We start from the raw sequence: 20,879 nt of genomic DNA, 5'->3' as shown, positions 1-20,879 counted from the left end.
TGCATCAAGAGAGAGATCAAATCAAAACAACGAGAAGTAACAGTAATGCCTTACACTGCCCTGGTTAGACCATACTTTGAATACTACATCCAATTATGGTCACCACAGTACCAAAAAAAAAAAAGAAAAAAAGATGCCAAGGCCTTAGAAACAATGCAGAGAAGAGCAGTAAAGATTATAATGGATCTATGATAAATGGCTAAGGGAGATAGGTATGTCTAGCCTAAAAAAGAGAAGACTTAGGGGAGACATGATAGCAGTCTTCCAATATTTGAAGGGCTGTGGCAGAGAAGAGGGTATCAATTTACTCTCCATAGCACCCTTAGAGAAGGACAAGAAGTAATGGGTAGGAGACAGGTACAGATCTGCACATGTCTCAGTGCATTGAATTGCATATATCACATTGCTCAGTTTGTCTCTGGGTGTTTTATCCTTGGGATCAGTGGTGGGCTGCAAATTTTTTAACAACTGGTTCTCTGCCCTAGTGGCTGGCTGGGTGGGCATGGCCAACTCGATGTCACTTACCGCAAGGGGCGCTTCGCCTTGCCCACCCTCTCATTACCATGGGGATGCAATGTCGTAAGTGAAAAACAGTCATAAGTCACTTTTTTCAGTGCCCTTGTAACATTGAATGGTCACTAAATGAACTGTTATAAGTCAAGGATAACCTATACAAAAATACAAAAAGCTTCTTTGCTTGCAAAAAGCTGTCCTAAATACCAGTCATTAGATTAGATATGGGGGAATACCCACTGAAGATCAATGAGTCACAGCCTTCATGGAAACCTAAATCATTCTGTCTGAATACCTTCCTTTTCCTCAGCAATACCTGCAGTCCGGAGTTACAAATCAAGCAGGTTGCCAGAGCACATTGAGGAATTAAAATAGTTAAAATACAAGGATAACTATCAGCAGCCAAGTTACTCTTGCTCAAAAAATGAAACCCTTTAGCGGAGAGGTCATTTAAACTCCAGAAAGTGGGTGGACATATTTGGACTACAAAATGCTGAGCTAAAGAGACAAATTAACATCTTGAGTGAGGGCTAATCCCATTCTGCCTTTGTTCAGACCTTGCTGCAGGGAATTTTTGCCTATGAATATATCTTATCTTTTAAGTGCTGACATCTTCTGTGGGCTATTAAGGAAGGTGAGGGCTACTTTCTCCCTCTAAGAAAACACGTTTCTCCATTTCTCATTCAGGGAAATATATTCTTCCTTTTTAATATTTCTTAAAATATTTCATTCTTCTAGGAGAGAGGTGGGTACTAACTTTCTACAGTTGGTCCCATGTTACTATGCTATGAGAGAAAACTAAAACAAATTGGAAGGAGGATCCACTTATCAGTAAGCTTATCCACTTATCATATGCATTGCCCATTCCGAAGCAATGCAAGAGACTCCTGTCCCAAAGGTGCTTTTTCAAGAGGCAACTGGACTTACTGGAAACCAAGAAAATCCAGTTGCCTCTTGAAAAAAGCATCTTTGGGACAACCATGACTTGGATGACTGATGAATCCCAATAGACAAGAGACTCCTGTGCTCAGTGAACTGATAAAGCACAGTTTCCCACCCAGGAGAAGCAATCATTAGATCCATTTGAAGATACCAGCTGGTCTCACTCACCCCACAAGATATCCTAAGGTAGTCATCCAGATTTAAGGAAAGATCACATGCCCCCAGAAAGGCAGTAAAAAAATCAGACAGAATGCCAAGCTTGCATCCTGCCTCTCAGCCATTTCTTCTATGGTTATGCCAACCCTTCTGTAAATAGCTGTTCCAGGCATGTTGGAAATATACTCCAAAAAACTTAAAACAATCCTGTAACAATCTTTAAAAAAGTCAAGCCCCAGGAATAAAAGTACCACAAAAAAAATGGGGGTGGGGGAGACAATGATTCTGCAGAAGCTCAGTCTACAGACAGAAAGTCTGGGTGTAAAGCTTACAATGTAACAAGCTTAACCCAGAGGCAGTTTCTGAAAACACTTGAAAGCAGCAAATAAGATAAGGATTAGGCTAGAAATTCAGGCATACCAGAATGTTTCCTTCCTTCCTCCCTTGCAGGATTAGCCCTGTAAAGTGGGAAAAGATTTCTTCCAACAACCTGTTCTCCAAACTGCTCAGAAAATTAACATCCGGTTCAGGGAAATCTGGTATAAACCAGTAGCAGCCCATTTCTGCTTGGGATGGACAAACTTCTACCTATACTTCTTGGGTTTAAATTGTACATGTATATTGTGTTGGTTGAAAATTCACTTGAGCTTTAGAGATATTCCTGTAACATATGGAATGACAACGTTGCTAGGTTTGTTGTTCTCTTCTTTGTCTTGTCTTCTTTGTAATGGAGATGCTCCTCCTGGTTCTTTTTCTGAATTTGATGAAGGCCCAGTTAGGATAATTAAAAGTTCTGAGGGATTCCTTGACCTGTTTTAGTTCTTTTTTTTTCCCCCTCTTTATTGGAGGACAAACTTTTAGCCCAGTGGTGTAGGGTTCTGATCATTTCTATTTTGTTCTCCAGTGGGAAAATCAAAATCTAAACACTGATCTTTGTGTGGATTTTCTGTATACTTTAGTGTTGAGGCTTTGTTTTCCTTAATGTGATTTTCTTGGATGAGCAGTGAAACATTTTTAAAGGAAAAAAACTCCAAGAATTGAAATCCAATTGTCTTTTGGAAAATACACATTTGGGACAATTCAAATTTTAACTTAAAAATAATAAGAGAAATTAATAGAAATGTGAAAAAGAAAAAGGCTTATGTTCTTAACAGCAGTTATAAGTAAATTTGTACTTTATCCTCTTTGTCTAAAGTTTACACCAAAGTATCCTTCTTTTAGTAATCTACCCTTTCTAATCATGAACTTCATAAACTATCTGTTTGTTCTTTCAGCAAAAAGTCCAAAAGGGATTTCCATTTGCTAATAAATGTAATAGTTTATCTTTTTCTATGCAAACAAATTAATTTTGTCATCTTTGCTAGTTTTGTCATTTTTACCAAGCATTCTTCTGTTAATGAGTGTTTCATAATATTTCCATTTTTGCACATATGCAGTAATTGACTTTCAGCATGTATAAAAAAATTTCATGGGTTTTTTCTAGTTGTCCAGTAATAGCAACAAAATCAATTTTGTTTCAATTGATTTTTAATCTTTGAAATTTTTTGCATCATAATACATATTTGAACCCAGAATTTTCTAGCTTATTTTAAGTCCACCAGCCATGATGAAATGACTTTTCTTGAGTCACATTTTCAACAAGTATGATGTACTATTATATATTTTAGATAATTTTTCTAAACTCATATACCAATCCTTTCAACCATATAATTTACCACTGTCCCAATAATACGTTATGTCCGAAAATCTTAGCCCATTTTACAATAGACTTTTTCATGTGTTTGTTTATTTTAAATTTCAGCGATGCATTTTGGCAGTTACATGTTCATTTTTGTACACAATTCAATTTCACATTCTCTCGTCTGTTGCTCAGTATCAAATGTCTTGTTTTTTATATTGAATCTTTCTCTTACCTGTGTATGGCATTGAAAATGTAATCCGTCTGCAACCTTGATTTTTCTTGATTTCATCTTACATTGTCCATGCTATTGTTCTAACAACTCTTGATAGATTAACTATGTCTCATTACCTGCTTTTTCTTGTCCTAACAATCATAAGGCACTTTTTGGCACAGCCTCAGTTAGGGTTAATTTATTCCATATTAACATAGTGGTTTTGAAATCTACATTAACCTTATACTGTAGAAAACCATGCTATCCACATCTTAGATTATGCTCTCCTAATTCTAATATCCAATGTAAATTTTTTTCTACAAAATATAAAGAAAATAAAGTATAATTACTGATTTTTATCTTTATCCTCTTATTTAGCAGCAACAGAAACTTTGATGAAAGCAGTCTACACATTTTATCAGCAAAGAAATCTTCCTTTTCCTGTACGTACATTACTTTTGAATTTTTTTGCCAGAGTTTATCAAAAAGAAGAGATGAACCTTCATATAAATAGGTAATAATATATATTACTTTCAACATTGTGTCATATAATATAAAAGAAAATCACTTTTGTTATTTTTTTGGGTTGAAATTTCCAATATAACATTTTACAGCCACTTTAATATCACTTTGTAAATGTCTTGTTCTTTAAAAAGCTAATGCGGGAGCATGCAGTAATAAACCCACGATATATATTGTCTGAAACTTTTTAATCCCATTCATCAAATTAATATAATGCCTCTGAAATTCATCCATGAAAATATTGTGAATTAAGAGCCTATTTTCTAGACTTCAAAAATACCTTCAAACTTTGTGTAATGTGCATGTGGCTGTATTATAATTATGAAATTACTTACTTGTTATTGTTTTTTTCTTTGCATTACAGAAGCCAAAGTAAAGTATTAACTTGTTGGCTGGCTGGTCTGCCCCAGCAGCTTGTTCTTCTTGGCTTAAAAAATCCTGAACTTTCAGAGCAATTGATTGGTATTATTTATTCTGCTGCATCTCGAGCGAACAAAGAAATTCTACAGAGTTTACAGGCTGCTGCTCCTCTGATATATGGTAATTATTATTTTCGAGAACTAGACTGATTATAAATTCTAAACTGCATCAAGAAAAATACTTTGAAAATTAAAAGTTAGAAAGGATTTATTCTGTACGGTTTCTACTTGTTTTTTCCATTTGGAGCTGTTATTTGAAAGTATAACAATAGACTTGGGATTTTTTTATGATAAAAGTTATAATCGAACTATATTCATGTAAGATTAGTTTAACACTGTAGTAAGAGTGTTTTATAACTTACAATAATTGACTACTTCCACTGTTATCTTAGCCAGAAACTCTCAACTATCTTTGTAGAGGGTTGCATCTTGCATTTATGTTTTTTCTCTTTTAACTCTTATAGTTTAAAGAGCACAATGGCTTAAATAGGATTGGAGCAACTGCGTATGCCGGGTTAAATTTATTATGCCCATCAGGGTAACAGAAAAAGAAGCTGCAAAGGGGAACAAATTGCTTTCCTTTAACAGCTTGTATCAATGTCTGGTATACCAGTAATTGCTACAGAGGTACAATAGAATACATATTTATTCTAAAGATAATTCATATTTATCTTTATTTTGACAGTTTCAACCATGGTTATTACAAGGTAATAAAAAGCACTGCTTTGCCCTATATTGACATAAACAAGTCTATAGTTATCTGGGTCCTCTTAGTTTATCTGTTTTGAAGATAGGGAAAATATTTCCCTTTCTCCAGGCTTTTGACACTCTCGTCTATTTTCAATTAATTTTCATGAATAAAGCTCTGAGATGACCTCTATAAGACTCTTGGTTTTAATTGACTTGATCAATTACACCCTAGTTCTTTGTTAGATATTATATGACAACTATTTCATCTGAAATAGTTTTCCTTTGGGAAAGAAGCTATAGTAGTAGAAGTAGAAGTCAAAGAGCTTAGCCTTTTCCCTATCATTTGTTATTACAGGTAATAGCAATAGCACTTAGACTTGTATATCACTTCACAGTGCTTTTACAGCCCTCTCTAAGTGGTTTACAGAGTCAGCATATTGCCCCCAACAAACTGGGTCCTCATTTTACCCACCTCGGAAGGATGGAAGGCTGAGTCAACCCTGAGCCTGGTGAGATTCGATCTGCCAAATTGCAGGCAGCCAGTAGTCAACTGAAGTGGCCTGCAGTACTGCATTCTAACCACTGCATCACTGCGGCTCTTTGTTTAAAATCCTTGTTTAAAATTGGTAATTGAAACTGGAATTTCCATGGCTAAATAGCATGGTCATAAAGCATGACAGCATTTCTAGTTGCTGTTAAAGGAATCATGTGATAATGTTAAGTGCAAACATCAGGTGATCACTATTTGTGACCCCCTGGCTTCCCCATTGACTTCGTTTGTTGAAAACTGGCAAGTTGTTGTAAACTGGTTACCAACTGACTGGATCATGATATCAATGAGGACCAGTTGTCACTGAATGAGCTGTTGTTAAGTGAGAACTATCTCTATTTTCGCCCTGTCTTCTATTTTCCATTTTTTAAACACTAACTTTTCACCCAACTGGAATCTCTCTGCATTCACAATGTACAATATTGTATCCTTAACATATCTGTTCTAGTGCAGTTTGATCTAGTTGTTAAGGCACCAAGGCTAGAAACCAGGAAAGTGAGAGTTATAAGTCTACCTTAGTCATGAAAGCCAGTTAGGTGATTTTGAACCTAACTCTTTTTCATCCCAGTTTAGCTCACAGGGTTGTTGTGGTGAAAAACGAGGAATATTAGGTATGTTTGCTGACTTGAGTTATTTATAAAAATACTAAAGGCAAGGAAAAAAGGCAAGAGTTTAAAAGCACTCTGTCTTTATTGAATTACTGTTCATTGCTTAGACTTACTCTATCATTCTTCCCCTGAATTAGTCATCATGAGATAAAGTTCTTTCAGACTCATCTCACAGACAGCAGTTCTCTTCACAAAATCTTGAACTTCAACCCAGGTGTTAGTACCGTCTGAAGTTACAATTTGCGGTCCAGATGTCCATGCAGACAGAGCCTCTTACTTGTATAACTCAAGGGTACTAAGAGAATTAAGGCACTCAGTTGTGAACTTAGTGTTCACCTAAGTAACAGGTTTATGAAGTAATACTGCAGTATATATGAGGGAGTTAGTTCCTACGAGATTTGGTGATACCGTGTACCCTCATTTCATGGCTAAAAAGACAAGTGTGTACTGCACTTGGATTCAGTCTCCTTTTCTGTTTTCTTTTCGTGTAATTGGATATTTGATATTTGCCTTTTGATTTCACTTTGTTTAACTTCTGCTTAATTTCTGATTTGTTGCGTACTGTTAATTAGAATAATTCATACCCATAATATTCCTGAAGGATAATATTAATAGATATGGGACTTCCACCAATTTAAAGCAAAACATTATTCTGATGTAAACCCTTCATTGAGGTTATATTCCCTTGATAAAAAGTGATATAGCCTTATTCATTGAAAGCATACCATATGTTTTCATGTTATAAAGTTCTCAGAAGAGATTGTGTGTTAATTCAAGGCTTTTTCTAATTGTTTTTGAAAAACTGTTACTGATTTTTTTCAATTCAGTTGCAATGTACTTTGCTTATCCAAAATGCTTGATTCTTAGTTTATATTTTATTATAGCATAATCTAATAATATGATAGCAAACAGCATAATCCGATACCTGCAGGTAACACTTAATTTCTTGAATTTCATAGATCCACTAGATGGCGCAATTGTTCTTCTGCCACCTGAATCCCAGCAACATTTAGTCCAGTTACTTTACTTTGTGCCTGATTTACCAAGCAATCTCCTTGCTTCTCTCAGCCGTTGTTGCATTATGGGAAAACTGTCTGTAAAGTTAACTACCACTCTTATTAGGATACTGCGTATAAGGTAACTAGCCTTTTCTGTTTTGTTTTTCCTGAGTGAACTCGACTAACATATGAAATGAAATCTTGTATATTTTAAGAATATTTTTAGGGTTCATCACACAGTCACCAAATGTTCAGACTGGATTTGTCATTTTAATCCCCCATTAAGTCCTTCCCAAGGAACTGGGATAGGCAGATGTCGATGTTTAATGATGTTAAAAGTATTATTGTAGTGTTACTGTTATGGTTTGTTGCATAGTCGGCCAGATGTTCAGATTGGATTTGTCATTTTTGTCTGTCTATTGACTCCTTCCCAAGGACTTGGGATAGGCAGCTGTGGATGTTTGATGGTATTACAGATAGTGTTGCAGGATGTAAGCTCTTCCAAGTAAAGCTGACTTTTGCAATCATCTGAATTTGTCAATGCATATGGTCTCCAAATGGTGCTCCAGTTGTTTTGGGATTGCACTCAAGGTACCTATGACTATCACTACTATCTTTGCTTTAATGTGTCACAATTGTACTATTACTATTTGCAGGTCTTTATATTTTGTTATCCTCTCTAATTCTTCTATTTTGCTATTTCCAGGTAATGCCACATCCACTATGCAGATGTTTTTTGTCTTTCTTATCAATGTTGCATGTCATATGGCAGGTGCCTTTCTGAAGTCTAAAGTCCTAGAGCACTGCAGCTTCTTCATTTTCTATGACTTTCTCTATTTTATGGCCCCACCAGTTTTTGGTTACAGGCAGTGGAGTTTCTTCCAATGCATCACTGTTGCCAATTTAGTGTCATCTGCAAATTTGATGAATTTCCTTTCTATTCCCTCATCTAAGTCATTTATGAAGAACTGGTACTAAGGCAGAACCTTGTGGTACCCCACTGTTTACTTCCCTCCATGTAGATGTAGTACCATTTAGGACTACTTGTTGAGTACGGTTTGTCATCTGGTGGTGATGCTGTCTATCCCACATTTTTCTAGCTTATCAAGAAGTAGGTTGTGATCTACTTTTCAAATGCCTTTCTGAAGTCTAAATAAACTATGCCCACAGCATTTTGCTGGTCTTTAGTTACTTTATCTAAGAATGAAAGCACATTGGTTTGGCATGATCTGTTTTTAACAAACCTGTGTGGCTTCTAGTTATAACTTTTTTTGTTTCTAGATGTTCACAGATCTGTTTTTTCCCTCCAGTATCTTCCCAGATATTGATGTTTGGCTGATTGGCCTTTAGTTTCTTGGGTCTGTTCCCCCCCGCCTTTTTTTTTTTTGAAGATGGGACCAAATCAGTTCTTCAGAACTCTGGGATGTAATCCATCAGGTCCTGATGATTTATATTCATCAAGGTCAGACAGGTGTTCTCTTCCCATTTTCATGCTTATTTTAATTTTTATTTCTAGTCTGTCTTTTACAGTTATGTTTTGGTAGGTTGGGCTATAGTTTCTTTTTGTGTGAAGATAGATGCAAAGAATGAGTTAAGCAGCTCTGCTTTCTCTCTACTGCCTGTTACTTCCTTGCCATTTTCTCTCTTTAATGGTCTGACTGTTTCCTTGACTTTTTGTTATTATTTATATGTTGAAAGAAATATTTTTTATTATCTTTGACTTTTGTTGCAAATCTTTGTTCATTCTGAGCCTTTGCTTTCTTGATTTCATCTTTGCAGATTTGGCCTATCTGCTGATATTCTGTTTTAGTTATGTCCCTCTTTCCCTTTTTTTCTTTTAGTTATCAGAAAGATCTTTGTGCAAGCATGCTGGTTTCTTCTTGGATTTCTTGCTTTTCTTTTTCATTGGTATTGTGCTGTTATGATCATATTTTTCAGAGTTTCCCCTTTAGGATTTTTATCCATGGAATTTTTCTTTGGTGATTTCTGAGTTCGTTAAAATCAGCTCTTTTAAAGTTTAAGACACTAGTTGGATTTTATTCTAGTGTTTGTGTTCGCATTATATTGAATTCCAATATGACATGGTCACTCTCACCCAAGGTTCCAGCAACTTCTATTCCCTCTATCACTTAGTAAGAATTAGGTCCAGTATAGATTTTCCTTTAGTGTCCTCCTCTACTTTTTGGATGACAAGTTGTCAGCTAAGTTGGTTAGGAATCTGTTCAGTTTCCTACTTGCTACAGAGTTTGTCTCCCAGTTGATATCAGGGTAGTTAAAGTCTCCCATTACTACTGTGGTATGTTTCCTACATATTCATTAATTGTTTAGCAAAACATTCATCTGTTTCTGTTGCTTGCTTGGGTGGCCTGTAATATATACCTATAGCAATAAATTGAATTAATTGAATTAATTGCCTATAGCAATTATTTGAATAAATGTTGAATGAGAACTACCAGTAGCTAGATAGATTTTATAGCCCATTCATTAATGATAAAGGCTTCACTTTCCTATATATCCTCATCAATTCCACTACACAAAATGAGAGCAAATCACCTTCATTCTACCTGTTGCATCTTTCTCTTAGCTTGACAGCCAATTAATATGGCAATTAGCTTCAAAAATGGTTCTAGATAGCATTCCTAGATGGATTGAAATACAGTTTAATTAATTCCAATTACTTTAATTTTCATGTAGGAACAATAGAGTTTTTTGTCATTTGATTTATGGAATACTGTTGGTTTAAAGCAGGGATGCCAAACTCAATTTCATTGAGGGCTGCATCTAGATTCTGGTTTTCTTCTGGGGCCGGAGTTGGTGTGATCCGGGTGGGCATGGTCCTCCCTAAGCCTTTGCCTCCTGCCACTTTGGGCTGGAGCTCGCGCCCCCCAGGCTCGGCCGAAGAGCTTGGGGTGGGGGGGGACATGGCAAGGTGATGGCCAGAACCTTAGTGCAGGAGCGAAGTGACCCTGTATTTGCCTTTGCGCCCCATTTGTTCTCAAGACAGCCCTCCAGTCTCTTCGGGCTCTGAGCTGTAAGCTGTGTCCTGTTGCTAGGGGCAAGTGGGACAGGATCGCATTGTTGCTCTTTGTCATAATGGGCTCCAGGAGGAGGAGGAGATCCCATCTCCCCCATTGTGAAGCGTGCTAGAGTTCACTGTGCTGCGTAAAGCGCTGTGAGAGTGCCTCATGGCCTGCCCAATGCCTCATATCAGAATCGGGGGGGGAGGAGATACAGAGAGAGGGGGGAGATAGAGAGGGAGAGAGAGATACAGAGAGGGGGCAGAGAGACACACACAGACAGCGGGAGAGAGACACACACACAGAGCTACAGAGAGGGGGAGAGTGGGGTGAGACACAGACACACACAGATACAGAAGGGAAGAGAGAGACAGATAGAGAGATACAAAGAGAGTGGGGAGAGAAGGGGAGAGAGACAGACAGAGATACAGAGGGGGAGAGAGAGACAGATAGGGGAGAGACAGACAGAGAGATATAGAGAGGGGGAGAGAGAGAGAGAGAGAGAGAGACAAAAATACAGGGGAGAGATAGAAGGGGACAGACAGACACACAGAGAGATACAAGAGTGGGGAGAAAGACACACACAGAGAGAGATACAGAGAGAGTGGGAGAGAGAGAAAAGAGAGAGAGAGAGATACACACAGAGAGGGGGGAGCCGGCAATAAATAAATACCTGGGCAAGTATCCTAATGTAGAAAAATAATGTCTCTTCGTTTTTTCTTTTTTCTATCATTTGCAATAGTTTTTCCCTTCATTTTTCCCTTCTCTCTTTTTTCTTTTTCCTTGTAATCTGGATGAAATGATTATTACTTTCTCTATTATTTTTCCTGTTGTTTTTCAGCTTCTCTTTCTCTTTTTCTTTTAAAGATTTTTAAAAAATCTTTCAGCCTATATGTTTTCTAACAAAATTACTAATTACGTTGCAAATTTTATATATATTTTTATAAGTACAAATACAAAGTGCTAAAATATACTGTACGTAGGTCCTAATAAGGCAGGATCTCCCATACATTATTATTATACACGAGTGTGAAATCAAAACTGCCAGGTCTTCAGCTCTGGTTGGCAGATCAATATAATATGTCTGTGCATCTTTTATAATTGACAAATGGAAAATTTGTCAACCCATAGATTCTCTAAGTGCTGTCCAAGATATTTTTGATATGGCATCTGGTGTGCCAATAATCACTGGGACCATCATAGACAATTTATGCTATAATCATTCCACTTCAATTTTTTTTAAAAAAATCCAGTTGTATAGCAGTCACATGTAAAGTTTTTTTTGTGTCTCTTATTTTTCCCCACCCTTATTTGGATCTTTTTATGCATCCTCCTCAAATAAACATATTCTTGGTTTTGAACCTAATTTTAGAACACAATTATTGAGAAATAATGGATATGCTTGCTTTTTTAAATTGGACAATTTTTCCTACTTTAAATAAGTTTGGGAGAGAATCTATATTATATATGTCTTTTGCCATCATATCTTCTTTGGGTCTGAATTACAATGCATTTTAAATAATTTTCTTAAACTGCATTTTTTTTTTTTGGTGTGTGTGTGTGTGTAATAGATCCTCTTTTGTGGCATGGAAATATCCAGCACAGGGCAGTTCAGTGACTGACATGGATTACTTCAGCTTTTTGTTTTCAACTCTTACAGGTAATCAGTACAAATTTATTTCAATCTTAATGTTGCTGGAGTATTTAGAAGACAGATTTTGCATATAATATATACATTTTTTCACTTGTTGACTTCACTTGAATTTAGTTATCTGTTCTATGTTTCTATTGCATTTTATTTCCATTAATTCAGGTGATAAATATATGCTTTATTGTTCCAAATGTACATCCATATTTTTTATTTCTTTTATGAAGTTTCAGCACTTTTTGAAGTACTGGTCAGTTTAGAATAAAGAGCAGTAGATGTTAGTTATCTAAAACTCCCCAAATAATTGCATGAACATGGCTTGCTGGAAATAGAAATAAGAAACAAGACTAGCCAGGCCTTTAAACTGTTTTTAGTAAGTTATGTTACTCAAAGAGGAATTCAATGATAAGTAAAAATATTTCTGCAGATCTGAACTTCATAATCATGGTTCTCAGAATTTTACCAGAATTTGATTCAGTCTTGACTCTTTTTTATATGAGAGCATTCCATACAGGTGGCTTTTGCTTAATGACCACTCGCTCAGTGTCTGTTCAAATTTGCAAACGGCGCTAAAGAAATGGTACTTCTGCTCTTTGTAGTGTCCCTAGGATCATGTGATCTAGTCCTAAAACTACATTAAAAGGATCCAGTTAATTAAAGAAAGATATTTATTTATGGACCACAATGATCCAAAGCTACATTATACATCCAAAATTTACATTTCAAATTTCTTCATTAGGCTCTTTGAGGAGCCTTTCCAAATCTACATATTTGTACGTGGCAAAAGTATGCAATGTTTGCTTTCAGTAACCAGTGAGTTCCCTTTGGGCAGCAATAACTGCTGCTATTCTAAAACATTAACTTTCTTCTGCTTTAATCATTCTTTGGTTGTACAATGTGTGTTTTGGGTTATTGTCTTGCTGTATGACCTACTTCCTTTGAGTTTCAGTTCACAAACAGCTTTCTGGAAATAGTTCTATAAATGCTTCCAGACTGTGAGGTTCAACAACTGTTTTTCAGACTCTGGAAACCTTTGCTTCAGCCAATGAGATCAGATTTTGACAGCAAAATTCTGTTCTTTAAATAAGGCAGGACCTTCCATACTCACACCCAATTCCCATCTCAATTGTTGAAACACCTGGCATTAATTTTTCTTTCAAATGAACTGATAATCCTAGAGGTTTGCATACTTTTGCCGCACGACAATATGTAGCTTTGGATTATTTCCTCAATTTAAAAAATGAACCATTTTTCCCCATTTGCTTAATTGGGTTTTCTAATCTGCATGGAGGGGGGCAGTCTCTTAAGGTTCTGCTTCTACCTATTGCTCTTTAACATTTTCATAAATGACCTAGATGAGGGGATTGAAGAGGCACTCATCAAATTTACAGATAATAGCAAGCTGGGGCCGAATTGCTAACTCTCACGATACAGAAGGATCTTGACAGACTGAGCATCACACCCTATCCAACAAGATCAATTCAGTGGTAAGAAAAGTAAGGTCCTTTTAGATGCAGGATAAGCCCAAATACTGTTGAGCCAGGTACATACTAGGCAGTACCTGGCTCAACAGTAGTAAAAAGGATCTAGTAGGTAGCACATTGAGTCAACAATGTGCTGCAGCTGCCAAAAGAGCCAATGCTGCATCCACACAGGGATAGTATCACTATAACAAGATCTGATACACCATTTTATACTGCTCTGGTGAGACCATACTTGGAATACTGCATCAGTTCTGGTTATCACAATATAGATAAGAGGCTGAGAGCTTTAGAAAGCATGCAGAGAAGAATAACAAAGATGGTAAGGGGTTTGGAGGCTAAAGTATATGAAGAAGGAAACTAGGTATGTTTAGCCTAATTAAGAGAAGTACTAGGAAGTGACATGATAGCTATCTTCTAATAACTGAAGGATTGTCACAAGGAAGAATGGGTCAATTTATTCTTCATAGCACCTGAGGGCAGGGTAAGAAATACGGGGTGGAAGATTATCAAAGAGACATCCAACCTAAAACTAAGGAATTTCTTGCGAACGAGAACAGTCAATCAATTGAATGGCTTGCTTCTTGAAGTTGCGGGTGCTCCATCACTGGAAGTTTTCAAGAAAAGATTGGACAATCATTTGACCTGGATAGTATAAGGACTCTTGCCTTGGGTAGGAAATTGGACTATGAAACTCCAAAGGTCCCATCCAGACCTAACATCCTATGATTCTTGTTTTAGGACTTGTATGGAGAACAAATCATGTTTTAGTCTGTATTAATGGAGAAATATTGAAGGGTTCACAAATCTTTAGATACCATTGTATTATTAATGAAGTGAAACATGGAATGTTGAGTTTCTGTTTTGTTTGTAAGAACCATAGAGAAAAACAATAAGTGTTCACTTTGATATGTGATCCTAATAGGATTCTTTATCATCCTTTTCAGGCTTTTCCAGTGAAGAGTTAAGTAATCTTCAGAGCATTAGGGGAAAACCACACATAAACCAAACACAGCTCTCTCCTGTCCAACTATATTTAACAGATTTGGAACAATTTTCATATCATTGGACTATGGCAGAGGTAAAACTTTCTGCACTGAAAGAGTCTTCCTTCAGTCATTTTCATTTATCCTAAAATGAAATGTTTAAGTGCTGTTGGTGAGAAATTGAGCTGTTTGATGAAGGTGAAATGTAAAATGTAGATATATGCATATATATTTTATATTAATATTTTATATATTATATAACATATAGTATATTCTAAGCCACCCAATTGCCTTGCAGTGAGATGGGTGGAAAACTACTACTACTACTACTACTACTACTACTACTACTACTACTACTAATAATAATAATAATAATAATAATAATAATAGACAGAGGGGTTAATTCTGGCTGCACAAGACCAAGCCTTAAGAACAAATTCATACAAATCCAGAACTGAGAAGAAATCAAATCCTACCTCTGCAAAGAAGCTGAAGAAATAGTGGACCACCTGATTAGCTGCTGTAAGAAGATCACATAGACTGAATAACCAAAAAACAAACAAACAAACAAAAAAAACGGCATGACAAAGTAGCAACATTGTTGGTGCATTAGAAGATCTGCAAGAAATACCATTTGCCTGCAAGCAAGACCCGGTGGGACAAAAAAAATAAATAAAAGTCATAGAAAATAAAGAAGCTAAATGTTCCAGGACTTTAAAATTTTTTAAAAAAACCCCAGCATTTGACACATAATACGCCAGATTTAACAATTGTCAATAAGAAAGATAAAAAAGTCTGGATAGTGTCTGGAGACAGCAGAATAAAAGAGAAAGAACTGGAGAAGATAACAAAATATGAAGACCTGCAAATAGAAGTAGAACAGTTGTGGCAAACAGTTGTGATAGTAATAATCACCTTGGGTGCAATCTGAAAACAACTGGTGCACCACTTGAACATTATTGACATTGATAAATTCACCATTAGTTGCAAAAGGCCACTTTGCTTGGAATAATTTATATCCTGCAACCATACCTTTAAGATCATCAAACATCTACATCTGTGTATCCCAGGTTGTTGGAAAAGGACTTGATTGGTAGATAAAATGCCAAATCCAAACTGAACATCTGGCTGACTGTGCAATGAATCAAACAACATAGTATAATTATGTTGTATAATATAATTATTATATAAAATTTAAAAGGAAAAAGGTATGACATTGCCATAAGTGCATATCTATGCTAATAGGTGTATAACTTTTTGCTAATCGGCTAGCTAAGGTATGCAAGAAGCACATCACTATGGGACTTTAATTACCCTGACAATAACTGGAAGACAAATTCTGAGGAATTGAATGACAAACTAGTTCCTAAAGAACCTGGCAGATAACTTAGTCATCCAAAAGATACAAGAATAGAGGAAGGAACCGAGGGTCAGCTGAACTGAACTTAAGTCTTACTAATAGGGATGAAATGATAGAAGGGATGGACTTCCAAGAATTTTGGGAGAGAGTGACCATGTAATTGAGATTCAACATAATGTAGGGACAAGTAATCAAAAAAAAGTCAAGAAGGCTAACTCCAACAATCTTAGAGCTTAGGAAGATTCCATGGATAGAGGTCTTGGAACGGAAAACAACCCAAGTTGCTTGGGAATCTCTGAAAATTGAGATTATAAAAGTTTGGTTTAACATAACACCACGGAGGGTGGGGGGAATATACCCCAAATGAAACTGGCATGATTTCAATAATTATCTGATAAACAAAGAGATACAATAAAAGAGAAAAAAGTAAAAAACAGTAAGAGGGATAGAACTAAAATAGAATACTAGCAAATAGCCCAAATCTGCAAGGATGAAGTCAGGAAAGCTAAGACTCATATTATTGGAAAGCACTGTTTTCTGTTGACAACTGCACAGATACAGAAAATTGGTAGTCAGTTTTGTAAAATAATATAAGCAGCAGTGAAACTGAAAAAATAAAGCAGAATCTGACTAAGCAACAATTTTTCAAATTCATAATAACCATATTTTGCTTAAGTGTTCTTAGGTAGTCATGCAACTTACAGTTTTAAATGATATTCAGTATATTATATAATCAAATATGGTAAACATTTTGAACAATTTTGGTGTTAAAATAGGTGGTGATCCAATGCCTGTCCACTATTCCTTCACGAAGCCAATGCATTGATATTGTACAAAGTGGAATATGTAAATATTTGGTAGGTACCAATTTGGAATCAATTTATTGTTACTTATTTACTATCATTAAGTATCTCTAGCTGATGGTTGATTTTGCCACTTTATTTAAAATATAGTATGTGAATTTTTAAAAGTAGCATATGAATATGTATATACAGTATGTATTTACTTAAAATGTTACATTTTTGTAGTTTCTTTTGACAGAGTAAAGTATATTTGCTAATTTGTAATATATGAAACCATTTATTCTCCTGTGCGCTGCTTGGAGAGTCCAAACAATGGGTTAACTTCAGTCTGGTTGGCCAGAGACTGAGTTGAATTTGCTTAGCCACACCTCTTCCTCCTGTGAGCTTCAGTGTTTCAACTCAGTCGGCCTAAAGAGATTTGCTTCTTTGTTCTCCCATTGCTTGGACTTTAAGCAGAAGACAAAATAGATCAAAAAAACTTTTCTTTACATTGGATTTGGCTTCTATTGTTTCAGAAGTATTTTTAATGCTGTGCAGCAGCCGGTGGCCACTCCGTAAAGCTCCAAAGCTCTGGAGGAGAATTGCCGCATGGCCAGCAATCCGTTCTGGAGCCGGTCGCCATTGGAGGCAGCAACTAGGGCAGGGGCGGCGCTTCAGATTGCCCTCATCCCAGGCTTATTTGAACTATTAGCGGCAGGGAACATCGGGCTGCTATCCGGAGGACTGAAAGGATCGTTGGGGCCACGACCTTCACACCAGACAATATCAAAGGATCCACATGAATCAGGTGATCGGCTCCAGCGCAGATAAACCGTATTGTTGGTTTAGCGCTTAAAATTGGGATCAAGGCTTGGGGACTGTATTGTTGCTCTTGTGCCATTCCCACTCTGCTGTATAATTGTAATTGTGCAAGAGGTTGTTTTGTCTGCCTCGCGCCAAAAATTTTTCACACAGCAGTTGACCATTGCGCTTACAAATTGTTTTGTTGGTTTGGCGCCACAAGTTGCCAGAATTGGAGGAGAAATTTTAATTAGTACAATTTAAGCAATATTTCAAGTGCTGCAGCATAATTTGAATCTGCTTATTCATTTCAAAATGGTGGATCGCAGCTCTTCTCATTCCAGGGATTCTGCAGCTCTAGATCTTCTAGACCCTCTGGCTCTAGAAGATCAATGCCTGATCCAAGTAAGGAAGGAGTTCTCAGATTGGGCCTTCTACTGATCAAAGGCATCCACCTCCTCTGCCGCTGATAAGGATGCAGAAAGAAGGCAAAAAGCTTTAGAAAAACAATTTGCCAAGGCCCAAAAGCAGACAGAGGCCTCTAGAAGCCCAGGCTCTCAAACTGGCCACAGGGAAGCTGATATTTCACTGGCACAAAGCACATTTTCTTCTGCATTGCCTGAAGAAAGATTGTTTTGGTCTCCAGACCTCTCTCCAAACCCACAATCTGAACTACCAGCCTGTGCAGGAGATTATATTCCTTTATCTGGTCAGGGTTCTTCAGAACAAATGGTCACACCAGGTCCTAGGAAGACAGTTCCATCGGCCACGTTCACTCCCACAACAGCGGGGCTCCGTCCTGAGGAGACCCAAAACCCTGTCCTTTCACAGGAGCTATGTAATATCATTGCCCAGGGCATTGATTCGGCCCTGCTTAGGAGGGGCATAAGAGCACCTATTCCCAGTGGCACAGCTTCCAATGTGCCTCAAGGGCAATCTGAACTGGTGTATTCCCAGGCTCCCCATTCACCTCAGGAGTATCAGGGCAGCGAGATGTCTTACACTGGGGAGGAGGAAGAATTTGCAGAGCATGAATTCTCTGAGGACGAGGGTAGATCTCCCGACAAGCCTGCATTCACTGGCCTTTTCAATCCCAATTTGTTTAAGACCTTATTATTTAAGGCTAAAACTACTGCAAATTTGGGGGTTGCAGCAGGGGTATCTGAGCAGGATCCCAATGCCCACCTATTCACTGAGCCAGTCACTACGCAAGAGGTCGTTCCTTCCCCCAAGCTCCTATATGTAGTGGCAGCTCATCTTCGAACTCGCCCCATCAGAATACAATGTTATCTCGACGACGTTTTGATTCAATCATCGTCTCTGAGCCAGGCAAGACAGGATCTGTTAGAGACAATTCAAACCTTCCAAGAGCACGGGTTCTCAGTGAACCTGGAGAAGAGCCAGTTAGACCCCTCCCACAGCAACCTCCATTTGGGTGTACGGATAGACTCACTCAGTTGTCAGGTCTTTCTGTCCCCAGAGCGGCAGGCCAGTTTACGGGCCATGATAGCGCAGGTCAGGACATCACAATCAGTACCCCTGGCGCTACTGTCCCAGTTGTTAGGGAAGATGATCTCCTGCCTTGCAATAGTTCCTTGGCAAGGCTATACTCCCGGCCCCTACAATGGTTCCTATTGCTAAATCAACCGGCGGGCAACAGCCATTCTAAAACAAGGGTCAGAGTTCCACCGAAAGTACTTCATTCCCTAGACTGGTGGATGTCGCCTTCCATTGACATTGACTTCGGATGCCAGTCTATTCAGCTGGGGTGCACACTTAAACTCCCAGATGACTCAGGGCAGATGGTCTCCACAGGAGTTATTACACGACATCAACTGGCTGGAGCTGAGAGCAGCACACCTAGCCCTGCGCCATTTCCACCGTGCATTGTCAGGCCACCACGTATTACTGTTAACAGACAACATCACAGCCAAGGCACATGTGAACAGACAGGGGGGCACCCGATCCAGGGATCTGATGTCTGAAGCGACGAAACTCGCTCTTTGGGCGGAGTCTCATCTGCTCTCCCTACAGGCGGAACACATTTCAGGGACGGACAATGAACAGGCAGATTGGTTGAGCTGAACAACCATTGACCAGTCCGAATGGCGCCTTCACCGCAATCTTTTCCATCAACTGTCGACCAGGTTCGGTCAACCGTGTATGGATCTTTTTGCCAACTCAAGGAACACTCAGCTGCCATGGTTCTTCTCCCGCTTCCCAACGATAGGAGCCGAAGGGACCAACGCACTCTGCTCACCCTAGCCACAGGGTCTTTTATATGCCTTTCCTCCGACTCCTCTTATACCACAGGTCATCCGGAAGTTACTGGAAGAAGAGGCGGAGGTTCTCCTTTTGGCACCCCACTGGCCCAGACGGATGTGGTTTGCAGATCTGGTGTCTCTGTCAGTGTCACGCCCCTGGAAGATTCTGCCAGACAGGATTTCCCTCAGCCAGGGGGCCATACTCCATCCAGAGCCTCAATGGCTCCAATTGGCCATCTGGCCCTTGAGAGGGAAATCCTAAAGAAGGCCAGATTCTCAAGGGAAGTCATCTCCACGATTCAGGCTTCTCGCCGTCATTCCACCACCAGGATCTACAAAGCCTCATGGACCACCTTTTCACGCTGGTACAGGAAATCACACCTAGATCCACATTGGCATCTATTCCAGATGTTTTGGACTTCCTCCAGTCTGGATTTAATCACAGACTTTCTACCAACACACTCTGCAGGCAGGTGGCCGCCCTTGCGACTATCCTACACTGCGATGGCACAACTACCCTCTCTCAGCATCCGAGGGTACAAAGTTTCCTAAAAGTGGTTTCCAATTTACGTCCCCCTACAGTACATCGGTATCCCACTTGGGATTTACCTCTTGTCTTGCAAGCCCTCACGTCTTTCCCGTTCGAACCATTGGGACCTGCCAGTCTCAAGATTCTTACCTTCAAAGTCGCCTTTCTCATCACAATCAAATTGGCGAGGAGAATCTCTGAGATGGAGGCTCTCTCTGTACGCAAGGACTTATGTATCTTTTATTCAGACAGGGTCGTTCTCTGGCTGGACCCGACCTTTGTGCCCAAAATCAATCCCTGGTTTCATAGGGCTCAGGAGGTCGTTTTGCCAATTTTTTGTCCAGACCCAGCACATCCCAGGGAACGACGCTGGCACACATTGAATGTTCGTAGGGCTCTTCGCAAATACATGGACAGAACTGCTTCATTCAGGAGGTCTGAATCATTGTTTGTTTCATTCCAGCCCAGTTCCATGGGAAAGAAAGTGACTCCATCAATCATTGGAAGGTGGCTTAAGGCATATATCGCGCTGGCTTATGAACATCAAGCCAGGCCCCTTCCAGGACATCTTAGTGCGCATTCGACGCGCAGCGCTGCTACCACGGCCGCTTGGGCTACACAAGCTTCCATCCTGGAAATTTGCAGGGTGGCCACTTGGGCCTCCTCCACTCCATTTATCAGAAATTACAAATTGGACAAATTTGCATCAGTCAAGGCAGCA

The 20,879-nt window shown here is 38.5% G+C and overlaps 1 protein-coding gene across 6 annotated transcripts in view; it reads left to right on the top strand.

Annotated features, from left to right (window-relative positions):
• The window catches only part of TEX10 (testis expressed 10), a 44,566-nt gene that overhangs the window by 15,557 nt on the left and 8,130 nt on the right, over positions 1-20,879 (top strand). For 4 of the 6 annotated variants that reach the window (XM_060691789.2, XM_060691787.2, XM_087892339.1 and 1 more), the window contains 6 exons: positions 3,882-4,017; positions 4,390-4,565; positions 7,252-7,429; positions 11,879-11,967; positions 14,384-14,517; positions 16,559-16,643. In XM_060691789.2, the coding sequence (XP_060547772.1) occupies positions 3,882-4,017; positions 4,390-4,565; positions 7,252-7,429; positions 11,879-11,967; positions 14,384-14,517; positions 16,559-16,643 (798 nt within the window). Of the gene's footprint in view, positions 1-3,881; positions 4,018-4,389; positions 4,566-7,251; positions 7,430-11,878; positions 11,968-14,383; positions 14,518-16,558; positions 16,644-17,100; positions 17,399-20,879 lie in introns of those variants that run through there. The other 2 variants (XM_087892340.1, XM_034416392.3) reach the window with 1 other exon arrangement.

The sequence above is a fragment of the Pantherophis guttatus genome, chromosome 4 (genome assembly GCF_059756535.1).
Source record: "Pantherophis guttatus breed Tessera chromosome 4, ASM5975653v1, whole genome shotgun sequence".
Lineage (NCBI taxonomy): Eukaryota > Metazoa > Chordata > Lepidosauria > Squamata > Colubridae > Pantherophis > Pantherophis guttatus.
This window is presented reverse-complemented; position numbering and strand designations above follow the sequence as displayed.